Source organism: Phalacrocorax carbo, chromosome 4 (assembly GCF_963921805.1).
Source record: "Phalacrocorax carbo chromosome 4, bPhaCar2.1, whole genome shotgun sequence".
Lineage (NCBI taxonomy): Eukaryota > Metazoa > Chordata > Aves > Suliformes > Phalacrocoracidae > Phalacrocorax > Phalacrocorax carbo.
Window position 1 is genome coordinate 209,590 of NC_087516.1, and position 17,196 is coordinate 226,785.

The 17,196-nt window shown below is 69.3% G+C and overlaps 3 protein-coding genes across 4 annotated transcripts; 2 read left to right on the forward strand and 1 right to left on the reverse strand.

Moving 5' to 3' along the window:
- The first annotated feature begins 1,416 nt into the window (after positions 1-1,416).
- Positions 1,417-9,344, forward strand: DQX1 (DEAQ-box RNA dependent ATPase 1). 2 transcript variants are annotated; one of them, XM_064448700.1, is made up of 11 exons: positions 1,417-2,257; positions 4,940-5,133; positions 5,440-5,815; positions 6,101-6,340; positions 6,631-6,742; positions 6,920-7,078; positions 7,273-7,464; positions 7,590-7,715; positions 8,057-8,247; positions 8,332-8,522; positions 8,757-9,344. In XM_064448700.1, the coding sequence occupies exons 1-11, from the start codon at positions 1,976-1,978 to the stop codon at positions 8,935-8,937; spliced, it is 2,244 nt and encodes a 747-aa protein (XP_064304770.1). In that variant the 5' UTR covers positions 1,417-1,975; the 3' UTR covers positions 8,938-9,344. The 2 variants fall into 2 exon arrangements, with proteins under 2 accessions (XP_064304770.1, XP_064304771.1); XM_064448701.1 differs by having other exon boundaries at positions 1,418-2,257; positions 6,643-6,742.
- A 1,652-nt stretch (positions 9,345-10,996) lies between these two features.
- On the forward strand, positions 10,997-13,785 carry LOC135313228 (interleukin-12 subunit beta-like). The gene is made up of 7 exons (XM_064450790.1): positions 10,997-11,121; positions 11,482-11,551; positions 11,987-12,208; positions 12,499-12,607; positions 12,685-12,866; positions 12,968-13,116; positions 13,560-13,785. Exons 2-7 carry the CDS (start codon positions 11,482-11,484, stop codon positions 13,716-13,718), a joined length of 891 nt encoding a protein of 296 aa, XP_064306860.1. The 5' UTR covers positions 10,997-11,121; the 3' UTR covers positions 13,719-13,785.
- Positions 13,786-14,830: 1,045 nt separating this feature from the next.
- On the reverse strand, positions 14,831-16,166 carry LOC135312972 (alpha-internexin-like). Its single transcript, XM_064448699.1, has 3 exons — positions 15,918-16,166; positions 15,337-15,461; positions 14,831-15,263 (listed from the first exon to the last, which is right to left on the reverse strand). Exons 1-3 carry the CDS (start codon positions 16,164-16,166, stop codon positions 15,212-15,214), a joined length of 426 nt encoding a protein of 141 aa, XP_064304769.1. The 3' UTR covers positions 14,831-15,211.
- Positions 16,167-17,196: the final 1,030 nt, after the last annotated feature.

Below are 17,196 nucleotides of genomic sequence, written 5' to 3' on the forward strand. Positions count from 1 at the left end.
CAGGCAGGGCTGCTGAAGCCAGGCTGCCACTCTCGCAATTTGAACCACTTCTCCAATGATCAGGCTCCTTCCCTGCGCTGCCCGCACCCCCCTTGCAGGCCCCCGCCTCCCCCCACCAGCCTGAGCCCGCACCGAGGTCAACCCCTGGGTGCAGCTCCCCCATCTCACGGGTCACCCGTGGCCCCAGGCCCGCTCCAGGCAGCCCACGCAGACCCTTCAGGCTCTGGAAGGGATGACAGGGGGGATGGGGAAGCGGAGCAGGGTCGGGTGAGCGGCCGGAGCTGGGCAAGGGGCGTTGGGCATACAGGAGGACCCATGAGCAAGGGGGTTTAAGGCCCCTGAGCACAGAGGGCGCGGACATGGCCTCTGCCCAGAGAGCTGGAGGGGTGACCCAGGGCCGTCGCCCCCTGCCAGCGCCCTCCCTTCTGCCCGGCCGCCGGCTCCCGGGCGGTGGCACGGCCGGGCCCCGGGCTGGGCGGCGGTGCCCGGGGACAGCACGGCGTGGGGCTGTGCGGGTGCCAAAGCCCGCCGCACGGCCCTCGGGTGCGGGAGAGCTGACGCCGGGGCAGAGCGCGAGGGCGGGAGCCGCGGCAGCCGCCATCCCTCGGGTGGCGGGTCTCTCGGAGCTGCGGGGGCAGAGCGGTACCGCAGCCGGCTGTCCGCACCCTGCTGGCCCCGCGCAGCCGGGCCCCGCTCCGCTGCCCCGACAGGCGGGGTGCCCGCTGCTCCGACGGCTGCCCCGGGCCGTCCGCTGGTCTGGCAGCTCCACCTGCCGGCCCCATCGGCGGCGCGCCGGGCGCCGCCGCGGCTGAAGGCGCCCGGTTTGCGCGCAGGGTCCCGGGCACCGGGTGCGGGGCACCGGCACGCCCCGTACCGGCACCAGGATGCCCGGCACGGATACGGGATGACCGGCATGGATATGGGATACCTTGCACCGGAATAACCGGCACAGGTACGGGATGCCCCGCACCGGCACAGGGATGCCCGGCACCGAGATGCCGGCGGGGCCGGGGCTGCAGCTGCGCCCCACGCCGGACCATGCAGCCGGACCCCGCAGCGGAGGGGCACCGGTTAGCGGCAGAGGAGCGCTCCGGTCGGCGGGCTCGGCACCGCGGGGGCGCGGGGCGGGGCGGGGCGGGGCGGGGCGGGGCGGGCCCGGCGGGGGCAGGGGGCGGGGCGGGGGCGGGGCGGGATGGGCGGGGGCGGGGCGGGGACGGCCGGTCGCCACGCAGGCAGGGCCGGGCCGGGGGCGGGGCCGGGCCGCGCCTCGCAACGAGCGGGGAACGCCCCGCGGCGCTGATTGGCGGCCGCGCGCGGGGCCACGTGACGGCCCCGCGGTCACCTGACGGTGTCCTGAGGCAGGGTCAGCGGTGGCGGCGGCGGCGCGCGCAGGTGAGCGGTCACCGGGCAGGGCCGGAACCGGAACCGGAACCGGAAGCGGAACCGCGGTCCGGGGGGGGCTCAGCTGGGGGGCTCGGCCCCGCCCCGGCCGGTCTGCTGAGGCCCCGCCCAGTGCCGGCGCTCAGGTGCCCCGTACGGTCCGGTCCGACCCAGTACCCGGCCCGGCCCGTGCCGCTCGGGTCCGCCTGGCTGGGACCGGCCCCGGGCTGCCCGCCCGCCTCCGAGGCGTCCGACCTGTCCCACGGCCGCTGCCCCCCCAGCACAGCCCCGCTCGGCCCTGCCGTGCTCCCCCCGCGGCCCGGCCTGGTCCCCCCCGGTCTGGTCCGGTCCGATCCCCTGCCCGTCCCCCCCGGTCCCCACACCCAGCCTGGTGCCCTGCCTGTCGCTGCTCCCCTCGCCCAGGCTGTGTCCCCATCCCCAGTGCCCCACAGGCCCACCCCGGCAGGACGGGACGGTGGGCTGCACCGGGCTGCTGCCAGGGACGCGGGGCAGCGCTGGGCTCCCCCGGGCCTCCTGTGACCCAGCAGGTCCTGCTCCACCTCCTGCCTGCCCCTGCAGCACCGGCGTCCCCACCATGGCCGGCTGCAGGGCCCGCGGATCACCGCCCCGGCAGAGTGGCCACGGCTCCGCGCTGGAGGAGGAGGAGGAGGAGGATGACCCATCTCTGGGCTGCGATGGCGATCTGGAGGTGAACCCCTACGATGGGCTGCCCTTCTCCTCCCGCTACTATGAGCTCCTGCGGCAGCGCCGGGAGCTGCCCGTCTGGACCACCAAGTACAGCTTCATGGAGCATCTGGAAAGCAGCAGCGGGATCATCCTGGTGTCCGGGCCCCCTGGCACTGGCAAGAGCACACAGGTGAGCGGGGAGGCCGTGTCAGGGCAGCCGGGAGCAGCTGGCCCTGCTGGGGGCTGCGTGCGGCTGGGCAGGACCGTGCTGCTGCCTGGGAGCCTGGCACAGGGCTGCAGTACCGGCCGTTCTGCTGACGGTCTCTCCCCACACCCACTGGACTCCCAGCTGAGCGTCCCACCTCTCCTGCTCAAAACACGTGCGGTGCCGCTGTTGGCAGCAGGTGGGTCTGGCCCTGAGGCCGCTGCTTTCCCCCAGGGCCTGCGCACAGATCCCACTCCCGTGTGAGAGAGCCACAGCACCTGTCGCACAGGAGCCGCCAGGCCCTTGCCCCTGCCAGAACAGCGCAGGCAGGCCCTGCACGCTCCCTCCTGCCAGCCCCTGCACAGCGTTACTGCGTATTCGCCACGTGCTGGCAGGCCTTGGGCCATGGTGGAGCTGGGAGGTGGGAGCCCGGGCGGCCACAGGGCTGTGGGCAGAAGGCGCTGAGATGGGACTGCGGCCAGACAGCAGCTCCCTGACCCCACAGCTGCGTCTGAGCTTGTGGGGGGATGGACGGGACAGTAGGTCCCGGGTACCTGGTGCAGTACCTGGGAGCGTGCCACTGCGATGAGCCCAGCGTGGGGCAGGGCTAGTGAAAGCCAGGCAGTCGCATGCTGGGATGTGCCGGGGCAGGCGCTGGGGCCCCGGGCAAAGCCTTGGCACGAGCCGGGAAGTGCTGCCACAGCTGCCCTGGGGCAGCCGCCGCAGTGGCGCAGGGTGGTGCGCAGATGGTGGTGCAGGGAGGGGGAGTCAGCCCCTCCCTGGAGCTGGGCCCAGGTGCACGGGGCAGCAGCGGGTGCGGGTAGTTGGGCTTGGACGGTGGTGGGTCCGGGGTGCCAGGATCCCGCCTGCCTGCCCTGAGGGGCTGGTCCTATCTGACAGCTCCTGCCATCTGACAACTCCTGCCGTGGCACCCAGAGACGTCGTGACGCAGACTTTGACCCGGGGAGGGATCACCTGGAAGCTGCAGGGGCAGCCGAGGCCTCTGTGGGGCCCAACATGGGCTGGGTCGCTGTGTGGCAGCTGCCTCTGGCACTATCAGGGCGTTGGCAGCGGGCCCGGGGCCGCTTGCCCAAACCACCTACCCTGGGCCTCACCCCACTGCAGCACTAGCCTGGGTTCAGCCCGCAGCACCAGCCAACCCGGAGGGTGCTGGATTTGGGGAAGAAGGCTCTTGTGCGGGCCCTGCTCTGGCCCGACCCCAGGGCTGGGCTGCTTTTGGGTGCAGGCACCCTGCCTACAATCCCTGCAGGGCCCTGGGACCACTGTGCCCTGAGCAGACCAGGGGACATGACTTGATCCACGTGGAGCAACTGATCCTGCACGTTGGTGCACCGGCACCCCTCAAGCGTGTTATTTCCACCCAAAGTGGGAAGAGCCGATGCACAAGCTGGGTCGCTTCCCCATTGTTGTGGCTGAGTGCTGCCTACACCCTGTGCCGCCGGTCTTGCCCTTGCCAGCAGCAAGGCGGCAGAAGGGAGGGTGCAGAGCTGGGCACGGAGACACAGCTGAGGGAGGCAAATCCATGGGGCAGTTCTGGGGCCAGGTGAAGGAACAGAGCAGGCTGCGTGCCTGCCCACGGTCACTGCTGGGTGCGTGGATAACCCCTGTGCTCCTGCCCAGCTGTGAGCTGGGCTCTCCGGAGGCAGCCCCTGGGCAAGACTCTGCCTGCACGTGCCCCATGTGCTGGGCAAGCATGGGTGCAGGCATCTGCTCATGGCAGGCACACGGTGCGGGGGGGGGCAGGAGTGTTGGGAGCAGTTAAACAGCAGATTTCTGGTCCCCAGTGCCCAAGGGCACCCACACAGCCCCAGGACTGTCACGTGCCGCCTGGCCAGGTGCTTGAGCAGCAGCTGCTCCCTGGCGCTTCCTTCCCCGTCTCTCACTGTGAGGTTTCCTGGGGTATGTGTGATCCCCGTGGCCCCATGCGAGGATGCTCAAGCCCCTGCCCCAGGCTTGTGGCTGTTGCAAGGCCTGGGTCTCGTGGAGCTAGCCAGTGACCACTGCTCTGTGCTGAACCTGCCTGGGGACCTGCCCAGCCTTCCCTGGAGAGGAGCAGGGGACCAGTTAGAATAGAGCAGGATGGCTCCAGTCAGAAGGCGCCTGCAGCCATTGCCTAATCCAACTGCCTCACCGCTCCAGGGCTGACCAAATGTTAAAGCACATTATTAAGGGCATTGTCCAAATGCCTCTTAAGCCCTTGCAGGCATGAGCTGGAGGCGTTGCTCTGTCTGAGCTGGCAGTGCACCACATACCGTCCCCAGCCCCGTTTTTCCTGGGGAGGTGGAGGCAGCGATGACTGTTGTCCCATGTCTTAATGCGAGAGCTGGGGCCGTGGTGTCCCATAGTGAGGCACAAAGCTGCAGCCATGGGGCGATGCGGCTGTGGGGCTCATGTCACAGGTTGCTGGGGCTCAGAAGTGACAGTACAAGGGAGGGAAGGTCCCGTCTGGGCTGTCAGGTGCTTCTGTACAGCCTCTGGTCCAGGAGGTCCCACAGCTGGATCTCTGGAAGCTGTTATGGGGACGGTCCCTCTGCTCTTCTGGGTGGGCACAGCAGGTGCCACTCCATCATGGGGAGGGGAACGTCCCGGTGCTCCCGGCCAGGGCCGTGCTGTTCCCAGGCCCTGACTGGCATTCTGGCCCTGCAGATCCCGCAGTGGTGCGCGGAGTACGCCCTCTCCCTGCAGTTCGCCCACGGCCTGGTGGCCTGCACCCAGCCCCACAGCCTGGCCGCCCTCAGCCTCTCCCTGCGCGTGGCAGATGAGATGGACCTGAACCTGGGCCACGAGGTCGGCTACTGCGTCCCCCACGAGGACTGCTGCACCTCCGAGACCATCCTCAGGTACAGGGACGGGGGGTCCCCGTGGGCTGCCTGTGCCAGGAGCGCCCGTCACACTGAGCTCTAATCCCACTGAGCTCCCCGGCAGCAGCGTAATCTCTTAATCCAGCCTGGCCTCGTTGTGGGGAGCGATGAAGCAGGCTGCTGGATGCCCGGGCCCTCCCAGGGCTTTGGTGGGGGTCCCTGCCATTGGGGAAGGGGCAAGGCGTGCTCCCCTGGGGCTGTGCGCGGGGTCGTCCGCAGGGGCGCAGCCTGCGGTGCCAGGAGTCCCCGCGGCTGCCGCACGCTGACAGGGCCGGCCCACGGCAGGTACTGCTCGGACGAGATGCTGCTGCGGGAGATGACGTCGGACCCGCTGCTGCGGCAGTATGGGGTGGTGGTGCTGGACGAGGCGCAGGAGCGGACGGTGCCCACCGACGTGCTGCTGGGGCTGCTGAAGGACGTGCTGCGCCAGCGCCCCGAGCTGAAGGTGGTGGTGGTGACCTCGCCGGCCATGGAGGAGCGGCTCCGCACCTTCTGCGGGGACCCCCCAGTGGTGCAGGTGCCGGGGCTTGGACCCCCTCCCCAGCTGCTCTACAGGGACCCGCCGGCCCATGGCCACATCGCAGCTGCCTGCCAGGCCGTGCTGGACATCCACCGGCGGCAGGAGCCTGGCCACATTCTGCTCTTCCTGGCCAGCGAGCAGGTGGGCTGTGGGCGCCCACGGCTTGGCTCCTGGGGGACTCGCCGCGGTGTGAGGAGGGCGGAACGGGAAGGGGGAAGGTTTGGGGGATCCCTCTCAGCTGTGTGTGGGGAGTCCTGAGGACAGCGGGGGCTGCTGAGGAATAAACTGCGGGAGCTGGGCTCTTCTGCAGAAGGGCTGTGGACACTGTGGGACCCAGGGTCTTTCCCCGCAGGGCACCGGGAGGCAGCCAGAGGGCATGGCGGGCATCGGCGGGCCTCACTCGTGTCACCCCATCCTTCCCCACAGGAGATTGCCGAGTGCTGCAGGGCCATCCAGACCAAGGCCATGGCGCTGAACCCGGGGCTGGGCCCGCTGCTGGTCCTGCCGCTGCACCCTGGCGTGGGCCGCGCAGCACAGAAGGTGTACGAGGTGCTAGAGGAGAGCAGCCAAGAAAGGCGGGTGATCGTCACCCACTGGCTTGCGGACTCATCCTTCTCTCTGGGCACCGTGCGCTTCGTCATCGACTCGGGGCTGGAGCTGCGCAACGTGAGTGTGCCAGCCCGGGGTGGGGACCAAGTGGCAGTGAGTGGGGGTCCTGGCTCTGCTCTGGGGCGCAGCCAGCAGCGCGGGCGGAGGCGAGTCTGGGGAGGGGCCAGCTGGGCCACAGCAGTCTGCATCATCTGCTCGGCCCAGGCCCTGCCTGACGCCCCGGGCTGGGGGCCACCATGCAGGGCACAGGACCTGCCCCAGGGAGGTGGCAGTGGCGGCACTGTGTGGTGGGGTGGAGGGGCCTTTTGAGAAAGCGGGCGTTTGTCTGTGGGTGTCCCTTCTCACAGCTTTGCCTGCAGGTCTACAACCCCCGCATCCGGGCAGAATCCCAGGTGCTGCGGCCCATCAGCAAGAGCCAGGCAGAGTCGCGCATGCAGCGAGCCGCAGGCAGCCCCCCAGGTGAGAGTCCCTACCCCCCCCCGAGTGCACCTCCAGCGGGAGAGGTCTGTTGTCCCACCCCACTGGGGCCCCAGGCAGCCCGTGGCCAAGCACGCTTCCCTGCCTGCCTGCGCTTGCTGCCCTATCCCTAGGCTCCATCCCTCCCACCGTCGAGGCTCACGGCCCCTCTCCCCGCAGGCACCTGCCTGCGCCTCTACTCAGAGGCCTTCTATGAGCAGTGCCTGCCCCCCACCCCCGCGCCCCACGTCAGTGAGACCAGCCTCAGTCGCCTCGTGCTGCTGCTGAAACGCTTGGACATCGCCGACATGGGCCAGTGCGACTTCCTCGACCGGCCAGGTAGTGCCTGTGGGGCACAGAGGGCATGGCGGGGCCGGAGCGGAGGGGGCACGATAGGGGTGGCTGTGCGGGAGGAGCCGTGGCAGTCGCTGCAGCCCAGGTTGTCTCTGGAGAGGGGCTGGTGGGTCCCACGGGTGCAGGAGGAGGATGGGCAGGGCTCTGGGTGCTGGCAGCTGGCTGACGTCCTGCTCCAGCCCCTGAGTCGCTGATGCAAGCACTAGAGGACCTGGACTACCTGGCTGCCCTGGATGATGACGGGAACCTGTCGGAGGTGGGGATCATCATGTCAGAATTTCCCCTGGACCCCCAGCTGGCTAAGGCGCTCATCGCCTCCTGCGAGTTCGACTGTGTGGAGGAGATGGTCAGCCTGGCCGCCATGCTCACAGGTGCCGTGCCGAGGGGCTCGGAGCCCACTGCAGCTGGCGCGGGGCACGGCGCAGCCCCAGAGAGCCAGCACGGGCAGGGGTGGTGCTGGAGGCACGTGGTGACCTTCCCTCTGCGCCACCCCCAGCTTCCCCCTGCTTTGTGCCCCCTTCCACGCACCTGGAGGAGGCCGTGACCCTGCGCCGGCGGGCCCTGCTCCACCCGGAGGGAGACCACTTCACCCTCATCAACATCTTCAACGCCTTCCAGCAGCGTGAGTGCCGGGCAAGGGCTCCACTGCCGGCGGGCTGCCTCACATGTCCCCCACAGCTCCCTCACGTGTGCCCCGCTCCTTTCAGGAGCAAGCACTGCAGCCATGTTCATGGCCCCCTCCAGGTGCCCCAGCCTGGCTGTGTGGGGGTCCCAGCCCTGGCCTGGGAGCCGCACTCTGTGCAATCCCCGTCCCTGCTGCATTGAGGGGCTGCAGCCTGTGGGAGCGGCAGTGCCTGCTTTCGTGGGCTGTGAGCCCCCAGCCTAGCCAGGCCACCCACTTCCACGTGGCATCTCTGCTCGTCCAGCCCTATCGTCGCAGTGCTGACCCCGCTCTCCCCACAGACAACGCGGACGAGGGCTGGTGCCGCAAGCACGCGGTGAGCGGGGAGGCGCTGCGGCTGGCGGGCATCGTGCGGGCAGAGCTCCTGGAGGTGATGCAGCGCATCGAGCTGCCCGTCTCGCCCCCCGCCTTCGGCACCGACGCCAATGTGCTCAACATCCAGAGAGCGCTCATCTCCGGCTACTTCCTCAAGGTGGGCCGGGGGGCCGCGAGGGGCCCGGCTGTGGGGTGGGGGTCGTGCTAGCCAGCCCCGCTCCCCTCCCACTCCACTCCCCAGGTGGCCAGGGACATCGACGGCTCTGGCAACTACGTGATGCTGACACACAAACACGTGGCCCACCTGCCCCCTGCCTGCTGCTACCTGCTGCGGCAGCCCCCCCAGCGCCTGCCCCCCTGGGTCCTCTACCACGAGTTCACCATCTCGCAGGACAACTGCCTCCGCGTGGTCTCGGAGATCCAGCCCCAAATGTGAGGACCTCGGGGACGGGGGGGGATGGGTTGCACCGGGGCTGCGTCTGTGCCTGGCTCCAGAGCTGACACTGGCCTGGGAGTGCAGCTCTGGGGAGTGATGCGTGCCCTGGGCCCCCTCTCCTGAGGGAAGGTGGGGCAGGTGGGGGACTGTCCCCATGCAGGGGACAGAGGAGGCTGCCCCAGGGAGGCCCTAGGGCCTGGCTGCCCCTCCTTGACCCCCTGTCCCCGCAGGCTGGTGGAGCTGGCACCCCAGTACTACCTGAGCAACCTCCCACCCAGCGAGAGCCGCGACCTGCTGATGGAGCTGCGGGAGAAGGTGGTGGCCGCGGAGGACGTGCCAGCAGTGCCAGAGCCGCTGGGAGAGGCGGCTAGCAGGGAGGACGAGGAGAGGGAAGTCTGCGTGCTGCAGTGAGCTGGAGCCATCGGAGCCCCTGCATCGGGGCCGCCTCGGCTTGGCTGTGACCACCAGGGATGGGAGAGCCCTGGGGAGGCTGTGGTGCTGCAGGGGCCAACCCCATCCCCAGGGAGGCACAGGCTGCCACAGCTCTGCACCACAGTCGTGGTGCCAGCGGTCACGGGACTGGCACCCAGCGTCTCCCCTGGGGACAGAGCCTGGTTCAGGGGAGCACTGGCCCGGGGCCTGGGGAGTTGTGCAGGCCCTTCCTGCCCGGGCTCCTGCGCCCCACATTTCCCCAGGGGCTGCTGAAGGGCTGGGGCTGCCAGCCCTGCCTGTCCCACTCCCCCCTGCCTGGGGGAGCAGCACCCAGGGGCTGAGGGGCCACGTGCCGGTCTCTCCTGTATAAAGTTTTGTGACCTTTGCTCCTGGCTCTGCGTCTGTGATTGCAGCTGGGGACTCACACCGGAGGGGGGTCTGGTGAGAGTCAGCTCCATCCCACCCCAGGGTCCTGCCTGCAGTGGGACGAGGGCTCCTCTGGAGTCCTGTGCCCCTGCAGGGCAGCTCTGTGCCCCTCCCCACCCCGAGCCTCCCCTCTCCAGGGGGGGTTTCTGAACATGAGGCATGCTGGGTCTTGCTCACCTCCCGCCTCCAGTTCTGGGTAGCATGCCGCTGCCCACGGTCACGCCGACGCGCTGAGGGGCAGCCCTGGCCTTTGCGCCGGGCCTTCCCCTCTGTGGTTGCATAGTCTTCTGCAGAAGCAGAGGGGAAGCTGCGGCTGGGGAGCAGGGCAAGCGGCAGCCTGGATGTGCAGCCAGCTCCTGCTCCCCCCAGGACAGCACAGGGCATGGGTGCTCCCCTCACTTGCCCTCCTCGGGCCCCCCTCCAGCTTTCTAGCAAGTCCCCCTTCTCTCACGGCTTCCTGGCACCACAGCCAAGGGCTGAGCTGCCTGGGGAGCTGGGGGTCCCAGCACAGGTGCTGTGCTCCAGCCCCTGCCCCAGGACAGACCCCATAGCACAAGGCTGCTTCAGCCTGGTAACTGACACTCCCCGTCTCCCTCCTTCCCCCCCCCTCCCCGCTGCCCACACGTGGGAGCTTCGCTATTCCTGGGAAGGGGCCTGGAGGCTCCCCTGCCCCATTCCCACCGCAGCGCCTCGAAGGTCGGGCGGAAAGGTGAGGGCCGTCCTCCCCGCAGCCTCCTCGGAGCCCAAACTTCCCCTTCGCTTTCTAGGAACCCCAGAAAGTACGTCAGTGGGAGCAGTGGGGTGCAGCTCACGCCTCCCCACCCTCCCTGGCCTGGGGCCACCTGCCCTCAGGGTGGGGGGACTGCCCCATCCCCTCTCCCTGGGCCGGGGCTGCAGGCGGTGGGTGCTGGGGCTGTGCCTTGCCAGGCTGAGCGGAGGCAGCCGTGCAGCACAGCTAAGCTGGTGCTCAGGGAGATGGCAAAGGGGAGGCTGGTGGCTGTGGCTGCCTCTGCCCCCACACCCGCAGCACAGCATCCTGGGGGACAAGTGGCCGGGGCAGCTGTGTGGCCCTGGAGAGGAGGGAAGGGGTGAGACAGCCTGCACCTGGCTGGGTGCAGCAGCCCAAGCCTCTGCAGGGACCCGCTCCTCTCCTTGGGGACCCACCACAGCCCAAGCTGCCAGGGCCAAGCACCACGCCTGCCCCTCTCCGGACCCCTGGGACAGGCGCTGCTGGACCTTGGTGGTCCCTTCCCTGTACTCCAGCCCCTACTCCCCCAAGGCAGTGTGGCATGTGGTGATGTGCAAATCCTGAGCTGGTCCTGGGGCTCAGGACCGCTCTGCAGGAGCTGGAAGCACCTGGGGCTCCAGCATCCTCCCAGGTGCCCAGCGTTCCCCTTCACCCAGCAGTTCCCAGGAAGGGACCCCTCCTCACCACCCAGCGATGCCCACAGCCAGGGCAGGACAGCGGGTCCTCAGTGCCCCCTGGCCTGGGAAGTACCCGTGGTGAGTCCCAGCTAGGCTGGGGCTGGGTGGGTTGGGGGCTGAGCATGGGTCCCAGCTCACAGCTCCACCCAGCACAGCTTTCTCCTGTTCTGAGAACTAGAACTGGGATGCTTCTGTGGTTTGGCTTCACCTTGGGGCAGCCCCACGAGGTCCCAGCTCAGTATATACCCAGCTGCCCGCCAGCCCCCCAGCTCATGCTGAGCCCACCGGAGCAGCACACACCACAGCAGCAAGGTAGGCAAGGCATGGGGACTGCTGGGGGTGGCACTTGCACTGCATGCCCAGGAGGGGTTGGGCACCAGGGGGTCCCGGGAAGGTGCTGCTCCAGGCAGGCACTGCAGCCCCCTGCCCGGGAGCCACGCAGCAGGGCTGCAGTGGGGAGGCTTGGGGTGTCATGTTGGCTGCCGGCGCTGTACGGGGCTCCCCCCGACACTACACCAATCCCCCTGCTGCCATCCCAGGGCTCTGCCCTTGCTAATCCTGCTGGCTGCATCCCCCCTCGGCCAGCTCCCCTTCTCCTCTGGCATGGCTGGGCCCCCTCCCCAGCATGGGGCTGCCCTTCCCTTTCCCCTACCGCTGCCCGTCCCCTTCCAGATGCTGGTGCTGTTGGGTCTGCTGCTGTTCCTGACTCCTGCAGATGCTCTGACTGCCTTCCCCCCGAAGTGTGAGTCCTGCCCTGCCTGGGCACAGGGGTCCTGGAGAGGGGACATCCCAGTGGGGGGGGGGACTGCAGGACCCACAGAGCAGCTGGGGGAGCAGGGAGCAGCCACATCCCACATCCCTCTGATATGGGGTGATGAGCTCCTGGGTTGGAGCAGCTCTTCTGGGGGGGGGGGTGTTAGAGGATGGGCATGAGAGTGATGGAGTGGGGTGAGGCAGCATGGGGATGGATGTGGGGCAGTGGGGCAAGTGGGGATGGACTTAGGGTGATGGGGCAGGGTGGGCATGGATGTGGCATGTGGGAGCAGCATGGGGACCTTAGGGAAGGATGGATGTGGTGCGTCGGGATGAGGGGGGACTCAGTCCCATCGTAGGGTAGGGGACGGGCTGCCCACACCACAGCCCACCTCTGACCCCAGTCTCTGCCCCTCATCTCCAGATCAGGTGGGGAAACTGAATGGGGACGTGGTGTTGAAATGCAACACCTCGGAGCAGCAAGTGACCTGGACACAGAATGGGGAGACGGAGCCCATGGCCGAGGTCGTGGCCAGTGGACAGACTCTCACCATCCATGGCTTGGACATGCCAGCCACGGGCAACTACAGCTGCTGGGCCGGCAACGTCCTGCTGGACTCCACCTACGTGGTGGTCAGCAGCACCCGTACGTGGGGCTGGGGGGGCTGGCACAGCTGGGTGGGAGAGCCAGGTCTGAGTGGGGTGGATGGGGGGTGATGGGTGGGATGCGGAGATTTGAGGGCAGGCTGGGGACCAGGAGATGCCCATGTATCTGCAGATGTTTGTGCCCAGCCCATGGGGCTGTGGGGATGCACTCAGCAGGGCTGTGCACGGCTTGGGGGAGCCACAGGGGCAGCCTCACCTGTGCCATATGGGGAAGGGGCACTGCTGCTGGCCCTGTGCAGCCCCTGAGCCGGTGCCCCTCGGCCCCACCAGGCGAGGAGCAGATGAACATCTCCTGCCAGGCTGAGTCCTACCAAGGCTCCTTCCACTGCTCCTGGATCAGCGACCACTCTGCCATCTTCCGTGCCCGCCTCACACACAGGTCAGTGCCCCAGGGACCCCTCAACCCGGCCCCAACCCCATGACCGCCCAGCCCTCACGGCTGCCTCTCCCCAGCAGTGATGGCTCCTTGGGGGAGTGGGTGCTGGTGGCCGGCCACCGCGGCCAGTTCAGTGTCAGCTTTGTGGACGCCTCCTTCTGCCCCTTCGCTGAGGAGCTGCACCCACTGCAACTGCAGCTGGAGGGGCTCTCGAACACCTCCCACATCAACTTCTCCATCCCCTTCTTCGTCCGTGACATCGGTGAGCTCAGACCAGCAGCAGTATGGTCCAGGGGGCATCCTCAGGGCACTGGGGGTTGTGTGGGCAGCACTGCCCTGTGCTGAGCCCTGCTCTGTCCGCAGTGCGGCCCAACCCACCACAGGGGCTGACCGTGCAGCGGCAGGGGGACCAGCTCCACCTGGCCTGGGCCCCCCCGGCTTCCTGGCCACTCCCCAAGTCCTACTTCACTCTGCTTTACTGGCTGCAGTATGAACTCCCCAACGGCACCCAGGTAACTGCAGGACGCCCATGCCCAGCCTGCCTTGCACATGCCACTCCACATCCTCGCTCTGCTGCGCCCACCCTGCCTTGCGCCCACCCCGCCCCTGCCCCAGCCCCAGCCTGAGCTCTTCCCTCCACCCAGGGGTGCCATTGGGAAAGGGACTTGTCAGGGGTTCAGCAATGGCCCCCCCTCCCTGCTACGCTGCTTCTCTCCTTGGGGCAGTGAATTGTCACTCCTGGCTGTCACCTCTGCTTCTGCCACCCAGCGCTGCCCACGCAAGGCAGCGTCACCGCCCGGGTTGGGGACGTGCCACCCCTGACACCCAGCGCCGAGCCCTGCTCCTGCCCTGCCCCAGCTTCCCTGCAGCCTCGCCTCCAGCGGCGCCCATGCTGGCTGCCCCCCGCCGCGGGGCTGGGGTGCTCCCTGAGGCCACAACCTGCCCTGCTTTGCAGGTTGACAAGTACATGGAGGACGCAGAGGTGTGGCTGCAGGAGCGCGTACAGCGGGTGCGCATCAGCTGCCAGGACCCCTACGCCAGCCACGCCTGGAGCCCCTGGAGCGCCTGGCAGGACATCGATGCAGCCCAGAAGCACCGGCTCAGAGTCCACTGACCGTGTGCACGGACACCCCCTTCCCCCTCGCACCCATCCCCTACCCCGCTGCACCTCCATGAGCACAGGGACGGTGGGGCTGCAGGGCACCCCACAGGTGTGGCAGCCATAGGGACCCAGCACCGACTTTCCTGTACTCTTGTATGCTTTGGAACAGAGTTTTTACTCCTGTTAAAGAGCTGGGCTTGGCTTTACTACAACAAACCTTGGTTAGTTGTTGTGTGGGGTGGGGAGTGCTGTGCCCTGCCACCCTCCACGAGCTCCATCTGGGCATGCCACAGGCAGGGCTCCTGCCTGTCCTGCCTTTCTGCTCAAGGTATCCAGAATGGGTCCTGCCCCTCAGGCGGGTCACAGACTCATGCAAGGCCCCCACAGCTCCACAGATCCCTGAGGGGCTCCCACTCCCTGCCGGCACTGGGCTGCTGGGCTCGGCCCGTAGGGTCCTTGCGCATGGCTGAAAACAGACGTGTAACATTTGCATGTGCATGCACTCCAGCCCACCCGGGGATAGCCCAGCTCCGTGGCTGTACCCAACTCTGGCCCATGGGGGTCTCCCCACAGCCCTGCCCAACTCTCTGCCAGGGTACATGGATGCCCTGACCCCCCTAATCCTCATCAACCTGCCCTCCCCCCAGTCTGCCTTCTATCTGGGGGCCGCAGTGGGGCAACATCTCCAGTCCCAGGGGCAGCACCCCATTCCCACGTCCCAGGGTGCAGGATACCTGCCTGACCCCAGGAGCACCTGTCCTGGGGCAGGACACAGACACGGACACCGGGGGGGGGGGGAAGTGGTCAGGACCACCCACCAGCACTGGGGTTGCTCAGCTCCCACTGGGGCACAGTCCCCTCCACCACGTGTCCATGGCTGGGCCCTCATAACGTGCCCCACTTGGTGCCCCTGCGGGGTGCCCAGCCCAGGGCGAGGGGCTGCGCCCAGGCAGGAGGGACCCAAGACCCCCCAGCCAGGCAGCCCCCGCAGGACACAGCCCTGGCACCCAAGCTGCCATCTGTGTCCCAGCTCTGCCACAGACCCCGAGTGCGCAGCAGGGTGCCCCCAGTGCAGGGCCCGCCGGGGGATGCTGCCCCACCACCACAGACGGGCTGACTCTGGGTAATGCCACGGGGCTTTATTGAGGTGCTTCCGCGCGGGCCGGGACCCCAGACCCGCTGCTGCTCTGGAGAGGCTGGTGAGAGTGTGCGGCCCCGTGGGCACTGCCCTTCTGGGGGGCCGGGGCCTCCCGGGGCGGGGTCTGGAGGGCCCGGGTAGCCGGGGACCCCAGGAGTCCGGGGGGCCCATGGCACAGGGGGAGAGAAGGACCGGGGCTGCAGGAGTCCGGAGGGGGTCCAGAGGGTCTGGGGGGTCGCATGGCCTGGTCATCCGGGGGCGGCGGTCCCGAGGTGCGGGCGAGCGGGGGCTCAGGGGACCCCGAGAGGCAGAAGTCCGGGGTCCGGGGGCCCGGGCGCGGGATCCCGCTGCGGGGCCGGGTGTCCCGTCACGGCGGGGCCAGGCAGCCCAGGCGCAGCTCTTCGCCCTCCAGCATCTCTCTGCAAGAGGCAGGCCCGGGCTGAGCCCCGCGTCCCGCCCGCCCCGCCCCCCCGCCCCCCCCCCCCCGCGTACCGGTACGCGGCGATCTCCGCCTCCAGCGCCATCCGCAGCCGCAGCAGCGCCGGGTACTCCCGCAGGCACCGGGCCATCTCCGCCTCCGCCTCGCCGATCTCCCGCTCCAGCTCCGCCACCCGCTCCTGCCGGCCGGGCCGTCAGCAACGCCCGAGACCCCCGCGCCGGCCCCCGCCCCGCTCCGCAAGGACCCCCCGCCCCTGACCCGGCCCCCGACCCGCACGGATCCCACTCCCCAACCCACCTGATCCCCCTCTCCGGTCCCATCCCGACCCCCGCCCAGCGCTGACCCCCAGACCCTCACCCCACCCGAGCCCCCCTCCCCAGTCCCATCCCGGTCCCCGTCCCGCTGCCCCGCCCGGACCCTCCCCTCCAGCCCCGACCTGGCCCCCGTCCTCCCTCACCCCCCGGACCCCTATCCCCCCTCCCCAGACGCAGCCCTCTCCCCAGCCCTCCGCGAGTCCGGGCGTCGGAGCCTGGGCTCTCCTCTCGCCCCCGCCCCATGTCCACAACCCTCCCGTCTGCCCCTTCCCAAACCCAATCCCACCCCGCCGTGCCCCCTCGTGCCCGCCCCCCCGCACCTGGTACTTGGCCAGCTCCCCGCTACGCCGGTCCCGCAGCCCCTCCAGCTGCCGGTGCAACGCGCCCACGGCCCCGCGCAGCGCCTCCACCTCGGCAGCGCGGGTGCGCAGCAGCCTCCGGTACCCGGCAGCCTCGGCACGGGCACGCAGCACCGCCTGGCCGCCGCCGTCCCACCGGGACCGGGGCCAGCCCTCGGCCGTGCTCATCCCGGCGGCTCTGCGGCGGCGCCGCAGCGGTTCCACAATCATCCCCCCCCCCCCCCCCGCCGGTAAAACGGGGCCGCGTCACGGAAACGCAACCAATCCCGCCGCCGGGAAACCGGCACCGGTTGCCCGCCTCCTCCCGGTAGCAACGGGGGCGGGGGGCGGCATGATCCTGCCGGCCCCCGGGCAGCGGCTGCAGCACCATGGACAGCAGAGGTGGGGGGGTCAAGGTCAAGTTTAGGGTCAGGGTCGTCGCTATTGCCCCCCCTTCCCTCCATCATCAACCAGGGACCCCGGCCAGAACTGGCCCAGATGGGGGTCCCAGTGACCGGGCACCACCTGGGCAGAGCCAGGGCTGGGGGGTGATGTCCCATCCTAACTGGGGCTGAGGGCATCAGTCGCTGGTGGGAGCAGGGGAAGGGGGCCCCGGCCAAGACTGGGGGACACTCTGGGTGCAGACATTTGCTCGAGGAAGGGGGTTTCAGCCGCCAGTGGACCCCTCTGGCTCCCCGCGAGTGTGCTGTGAGTCACACCAGACCAAGGTCCAGTCCGGCCCCAGGCGGCGCGGGGGATGAAGGGGGTCCTGGGAGCCAGAGATGGGGGACAGGCACGAGGGCACCCTGCTCAGGGGGACTGGTGCAATCCTTCAGCACGCAGGGGCACCCCAGTCCATCACGGGGTGCTGCAGGGGCACGTCCAGGCCCAGGACCACAGGGAGCTGGCAAACAGGCACGGGCTGGGAGTGCCGGGGAGCCCAGCCTGCAGGGCAGACAAGCCCAGTCCATCAGTCTGTCCCAACACTGGGGGCGCTGGGGGCCGTGGGGATGGGCTCCTTGTCCAGCCCAGGGGCTGCAGCTGGAAACAGGAGCTGGTGAACTCCAACCGGGATAAGGCAAGTGTGTGCGGGTGGTGCAGACCCTGCGGCGACTGCCAGCAGAGCAGGGGGGCTCCCAGCACCAGGAATGGGGGGTCCACCCCGCACCCCGCTCGGCCAGCCCTGGGTGAGCTGGGGTCTGCAGCTGCCCTGGGGGAGCGGTGCCTGGCCCAGCCAGGAGAGCTGCTGATGGGTGGGCAG